The sequence below is a fragment of the Acinonyx jubatus genome, chromosome A3 (assembly GCF_027475565.1).
Source record: "Acinonyx jubatus isolate Ajub_Pintada_27869175 chromosome A3, VMU_Ajub_asm_v1.0, whole genome shotgun sequence".
Lineage (NCBI taxonomy): Eukaryota > Metazoa > Chordata > Mammalia > Carnivora > Felidae > Acinonyx > Acinonyx jubatus.
This window is the reverse complement of record NC_069388.1, coordinates 98392337-98398738: the sequence shown is the minus strand read 5'-3', so window position 1 is coordinate 98398738 and position 6402 is coordinate 98392337. Positions and strand designations below refer to the sequence as shown.

Genomic DNA, 6402 nt, shown 5'->3' with positions numbered 1-6402 from the left:
GCTGACGTCACATCCTTCACTCCCCCGCCACATGGGCGTGATCTCCTCCTAGCACTGAAACCCTCTGACTAAGGTCAGCAACGCCCAAAGGCCCCAAAAGCCAGCGGCCAGCCCTCCATCTTCTACTGTCTTGACTCCCATCAGCACTGGACGTGGTCAGCCATTCCTCGTTCCTGGGCTGTTCTGTTCTCTTGGCTCCTTGGCCCCTTGTCTGGTGTTCCTCCTATCTCGCTGGCTCCTCCCTCCCGATCTCCTTGAGGGCTCCTCCTCCCCCCACCCCCCCACAACCAGGCCTCCACGTGTTGACTAGTCCCTTCTGTCCTCAGACAGGAATGTTATCCTTCTGCACCTTCTCCCTGTCCATCACATCCAGTTCAAGGACTTCAAATGTGGCCTTGGCCCAGACACCCTCCCCTCTTGACACCTCCACCTGCATATGGAATAGACATACTTCTTCGGGTCAAAGCAGAGCTCTTCCTTATCCTCTCCAGATCCACCTGTCCAAATGTCTTTCCCAACAGCAAATGTCTCCGCCATCCACACGTTTGCTAAGGTCAAATTCCTACAAGTCGTTTCTTTTCTTTTAAAATCGTGTCCAATGTAGAGAAAAGCTGTAACTCTACAACAGAGAGCTCCTTTTCATCTTAACCAGATTCCCCCACTGGTAACGTTTCACTACACGTATGGGGTGTGCGTCTCATCATAGTCTGCCTGTACGTACATATTACCATTTCTTCTAAACCATTTGCAGCAGATTGCCTTCATGATGCCCCCATGACCCCCTTAATTCTTCAGGGTGCATTGCCTTACAAGAAGGACACCGTCCTACAGAAGCTAGCACGACCATCAACACCAGGACACTAACATTGGCACAACAGTATCATCGCAGACTGCAAGGAATCTCATAGATTACCCCAATCATGTCCTTTACAGGTCTAGGTGCACAGCGGGGTCATCTGTTTACAATTACATCAAGTATCTGCTTAGTCTCCTTTGATCTGGCACACTTTCTCCATCTTTCCTTCTCTTTCATGACCTTGGCATTTTTGTAGAGTACGGGCCCGCTACTTGGAGGAAGTCAGTTTGGGTTTGTCTGAAGTTTCCTTAGGATTTGTGCATTTTGGGCAGGAGGAGCAGAAAGCGTTCATCACCTGTCGCTAGGATTCTCCATGGATTAGTTAATTAATCATGCAAATTAGTAATGAATACCAACAGAAGTATTTGTGGAAACATAGACTGCAATTATGTCTACATTTATCATTTGGCATTCTGCAGTAATGTAACACTTTCTCTTTCCCCTCATGTATTAATTTATTGTTTCTACCTGAATTCATGGACTCTAGTTTACACAAGGTGTGAATCTACTGTTGTCCTTTTTCCTTTGAATATTCCAATGGCCCCAGATCTCACCATTGAGAGTTTCTTTCAATAGCTTTTTTGATTGAACCCTGATGTATACACCATTGCTCTTTGTGATGGCCAACATCCACTTCCCTCTCCCAATAACATTATCTTCCCAGATTTTCGTGTCCATTCTCATCCAAGTGATTGGGTGTGAAAAACCCTGACTCAGCCCCTGGGGGTGACCTGACTTGGTTCATTCTAAGCTGTGTAGCTCATGCTCTTGGAACAGTGATGGGTTGCAAATGAGCACCTGGCGCATTCATGCCAATGAGAACAGAGATGTTCTGATGGACGTCAGGACTCTGGTGATACCACCATATATGCCTGAAGCTATATATGGACTGCTTAACCATTTGAGCCAATAAATAGCTTATGCATTACAGCCAGAATGAACTAAATCTTCTGTTGCTTACAACCAAAAGAATCCTAAATATTATACTTCCCCCAAAAGAAGATTCCCTGCACAGAGAAGCAAAGGGTGGGATTCTGTCCCCAGTGACAAAGAACACTCTTACCTCCACCCTGCTGCCCTCCCACCTGGTCTGAGAGTTTCTGGGGGTACATCCACTGTGTACCCCAGGCTCTCAGAGAGTGTGTGTCTCTCTAGTGACTGTTCATAAGTACTTCACGACTGTATGTGTAAGAGATGCTAAGGCTCATTAACACTAAATCTCTAGCTTCTGGAACAGAGTGTGGGACAAACAATAAACATTGATTGCACGAATGCATGAGTCACTCAAGCATGCTTCCGAGCCCCTCCCCTCAAGTCCACCAAAGGAAAAAAAGCTGTGGCTAAAAGCTTGCATGACATTTATTCTCCCTCAGGGGAAGGCAATGAGAAGTTAGCTGAGAGACAATGGAGGATCGGCTCTGGATCTGGGAGGGCAGAAGCAGGTGGTGGTTGTGGGAGACTCTGTGCTTCTCCCCAGGGTGGCGTCAGAGACCCCAGAGGCTCAGAGACCTGGAGTGGAGACAAGAGCAGAGAAGTGGGCAGGGGTGTGTGTTGTCCGGGGGATATGGGGACTAGAGCTACCTGTCCCGACAGAGCACACCTGGAGTCACATCCTGGAACCCAGTCAGGGGTTTGTGTGGGTTGTGGGGCTTTAGAGATGAAAACCGCAGACTCTAATCGCAGGAAATGGTGGGGACCTCAAAATAGGAGGTGACCCCCGATCTGCCAGCATCAAGTCCCACAGTCTCAGTCAAGGCTACACGAGCTGCCAGAGCCAATCAGGGGCCCTTCCCGGCCCATGTGCTGCAGCCGTGGCCTGATCTGCGGGCACAGCTGAGCAGCCCTGGAGGGAGAGACTGAGAGCCCTCCCTGCCAGCGGGGTTCCTGAGCTCAGCTCTCAGGTCCCTAGTGTCCTGGGCAAAGATGGGACCTGTCTCTCTGATGCCCAGGGATCCCATATTAGGCCGGGGGATGGGAGTTCAATCAGGGCTCTGATGTCTTTGAATATCCCAGTCTGAGGCCGCTTGCTTGGTCTTAACCTCTTTACACGTAATCATTTCATTCAATCCTTGTTGAAAATCAGAAATACGGATTCCTATCCCTTCACAGGAAGGAAACTCAAGCTCACAGAGGTTGAGCTACTTGCTCAAGTCCACAGCTGACCGGAGATGGGGACCTGATGGCACCCCAGGATGGCCTGGAGTATTTCTCAACCGGTTCCAGCTGCAGCCCACCTACCCATCTTCTCCCCACTTTCCACACAGTGGAGAGGATAACGTGTCACCACAATGAAGCTTGATGGGACATGAGTCCTTATGCAGTTCTGTATGACAAATGTATTTTTGTGACTTTAAGCTGTGTTGTACATGTGTAGGGTGAGTTCTGAGCCCTCCAGGAATGAGTCCCTGCAGTCACCGCTGCACTCACCTAATAAGGGCAGCACATCCCGAGAAACACACAGATGTGCCTGGAAGGTTCCATATGCAGCAGTGTAGAGGTGATTTTATCAAGAAAACTGGTGATCCATGCTTTGCAGATACTTTCCACCAATGGGCATGCTGAACACAACAGGCCTGCAACTTTTTCAATGACTTTCTGCAGGAGAAACGGCACCATAACCAGATAGAGGAATCAGGTGAACTGCACCCAGGTCAGCCCCCTGCAGACTCCAGCAGCTCTAGGCCCTGGGCACCCTGACCAAGGGCATGCTGGGAGGAGGGCCTAGTGCCAGGTGGCCACGGAGCAGAGGCTAGAGAGGCAGGGATCAGAACTCATGCCCAGGCACCAAGGCCCTGGCCCAAGCCTGGCCAGGAGGGGCTCTTGAGAGAAGGACAGTTGACCCTGTAGTGTCCCAGTCCCCTGTACATCATTATCCTGCCCCCCTGCCTTCTGTGTGGAGAACAGCGCCCACGGCTCTAGACCCACAGGAAGGGTTCTGCCTGCCAAGCTTCCTGGGTCCCAGCCTGACGGGGCTCGTGCACAGGGCTGTGTGGCGAAGGTTAGGAAAAGAAAGCACTTGGAGTCTTGGCACATTCCACTTGGACGTATCTTCTCCCACCATCCAGTGGAGAAGGATAAAGCTGAGTTCCCAGGGCTGAGGGTGGGCCCTGCAGGGAGAGGGAGCTGAGCAGGATCAGGGAACAAAGCAGAGGGAGGGAGGGGAAGCAGGGCTTCTTGGTAGTAACACATCCCTTGTTCAGCAGGTGCTCAGGGCCAGGCATGGAGCTAAGCTCGTCCACCCCTCAGCTCCTTTAAAGGGCTTCGATAACTTACAAGGGGTGATTATGATCCATCCCACTAAACAGAAAAGCAAACTGAGGCTCAGAAGGCATTAAGGACTTGGCCAAGCCATGCAGTAAGGAAGTGGCTGATTTAGGGTTGATCCGTCGTGACCCAGGCTCCACTGGAACCAGCCTCAGAAAGCATTGCCTTATATACGCCCAGTGGAGATACAGGGAAAGATTTCTACCTCCTTGGAGACAAGTGTCCTCTGACAATAGGATGGAAACCATGCACACCCTTCCTCCAAGTTTCATGTCCCTACAACTTCACGATTTCAGGGGATTCTCTTAAGTCAGTTCCCAATTAGAAGGGGGCCAAAGGATCCCGTACTGAGGAGCTCAGGCCCAAATAGGGATCAGCCCCTCCCTCAGTGCCCCCCAATAGGCCCCCCAAAAACTCTTTGTCAAGAAGGAGGTGGTTCCCCAAACATGAGAGCCTCACCTGAATCAGGTTGAAGCCCAGGCAATTCTTCACCCAGCTGACAATACACCTACAGATACCACATAGGGTGAAGGGACGGTCTTCCTGTCAGAAAAGGCAGACCCCAGAAATGGTCTCTCAGACACCCCAAGAGCAATAGACAGGGCCTCAGGAAGGAGCCCTTGGTGTCTTCTAGGCCAGCAGAATCATCTAGGATCTTTCTGTTCTTTAGGGCCTGAAGCAGGCTGGCTGGCCCCTGCCCACCTTCCTGCTAGTCTTCGTGGGGCTGAGACACCCCAGAACCTTCCCCACACCCGCAGCACCTCACCCAGCCAGCACGTGCACCTCTTCTGTTCTCTGGTCAGTCCCCAGATCACCCTCTGGGTAGGGCCCAGCCACACCGAGGTAGACCCCCACCCAGGCACCACCCTGCACAAAACCAGCATCTTCAGCCCACAGCCCTGCCTCCCCTCCTCCCAAAAGGATGTGCAGCCCTGCCTGCTGCTCCCAGGACAGAGAGGATGAGGAGGGTCTGTGGTAGGTGAACAGGGAGCCAGCAGTGAACCTGGGGGGTCTCCTGGGCCAGCATCTGGAAGAACTTCTCATCCTGACACCTGTCAGCCATGTCCAGGTCATGGTCCTCAGGGGTCAGACCACAAAAGGTCAGCCCTGGGGAAGAAACAGCACCAACATCCCTCCACAAGAGGAAGGAGACAGAACGGTCAGATCTCCTGGCTGGTGGGGAGCCCAGGAGGTGGCCAGAGCACAGGACAGGAGCAGGGATCTGTGAGGGGTCCAGGGGGCCAGTCCTCACACTCCGCCCTGGAGCTGGTCTGACCCAGTCTCTGTGCAACAGACATGCTCTCAATTCTTTCTGGAAACATTAGGAGATTATACCACCTCCACCACCACCATCCTTTCTGTCTTCCTGTATCCCTCTCTATACCCCTCCTCTCTCTCTCTCTCTCTCTCTCTCTCTCACACACACACACACACGGATTTGGAGATGCTCTAAGAGAACACTACCCTCATCTCCTTTCAGAGGTCGTTCTTTCTCTCTTCCTTCCCCCAGGAGTTCAAATCTGGTGGCCCAGCCCAACCCAGTCTCCAGACTGTCCCTACCCTCTGCTAAGAAGTAGCTGCCAGGATGTGCGTGGGGGAATGTCCTTACCCGGGGTGGCCAGGAGCACTGAGGCAAGGAGCAGGAGGGCCCAGGAGGTCATGGTGGGGCAGCTGCTGAAGCACTCTTCACACCCCGCTTTATGTGGCTGGCCGCCTCGCAATCTGACCTTGCCGGGTCCTGCTCCTCTTTAGGGCACCTCCCCGTGTCACTGGCTTTACCACAAACACAGACACCAGTTTGTGGAGAAGTGGGGGGAGGAGTGCTTCCTCAGAGACTCCACGCTGTCTATCTTCCACCTCCCCCCACCACACACACACTGCTAGAGCTTTCCCAGTGAGTGGGGGTGCTGGAGGGCAGCAGCTGCCATGATGCCCCCCACCCCCTGCCCTCAGATGAGCTAATGAACAGAGCAATCCCTGCACCTGAGGGCTCAGGTGGGCCCTTGGCCCTGGAGCTTCCCACCCCTTCCCCCTTCCCTCCCCTCCTCTCCCAGGGGTCTATGCTGGTGTCCCTCCACCAGCCACCTCCTGCATCCCTGCTCTCCCCCAACCATCTCAGCCAATGGAGCACCACCAGACCCCGCCACATTTAGAGACAGGTCCCTCAGTGTAGATGCAGACAGCTCCTCCCAGTCCCGCTCTCGGGCTTGGTGATCCCCGAGCATGGACACCACAGACACCCTGGGTCCCCAGCCCCTCACCAGCCTCCTGGCCACCATCAC

The 6402-nt window shown here is 53.0% G+C and overlaps 1 protein-coding gene across 1 annotated transcript; it reads right to left on the bottom strand.

The window, feature by feature from the left end:
• Positions 1 to 2208: 2208 nt before the first annotated feature.
• LOC128311247 (antimicrobial peptide NK-lysin-like) lies at positions 2209 to 6042 on the bottom strand. The gene is made up of 5 exons (XM_053200861.1): positions 5730 to 6042; positions 5124 to 5227; positions 4580 to 4663; positions 3284 to 3451; positions 2209 to 2365 (listed from the first exon to the last, which is right to left on the bottom strand). Exons 1-4 carry the CDS (start codon positions 5779 to 5781, stop codon positions 3284 to 3286), a joined length of 408 nt encoding a protein of 135 aa, XP_053056836.1. The 5' UTR covers positions 5782 to 6042; the 3' UTR covers positions 2209 to 2365.
• Between the last annotated feature and the right edge of the window lie 360 nt (positions 6043 to 6402).

Coding starts and splice junctions, on each gene's coding strand:
- LOC128311247 (XM_053200861.1), bottom strand. CDS start 5,781: ATGACCTCCTGGGCCCTCCTGCTCCTTGCCTCAGTGCTCCTGGCCACC. Junction 5,228..5,729: donor AGTGCTCCTGGCCACCCCGG/GTAAGGACATTC, acceptor TTTCTTCCCCAG/GGCTGACCTTTTGTGGTCTG. Junction 3,452..4,579: donor TGGGCTTCAACCTGATTCAG/GTGAGGCTCTCA, acceptor TTTCTCCTGCAG/AAAGTCATTGAAAAAGTTGC.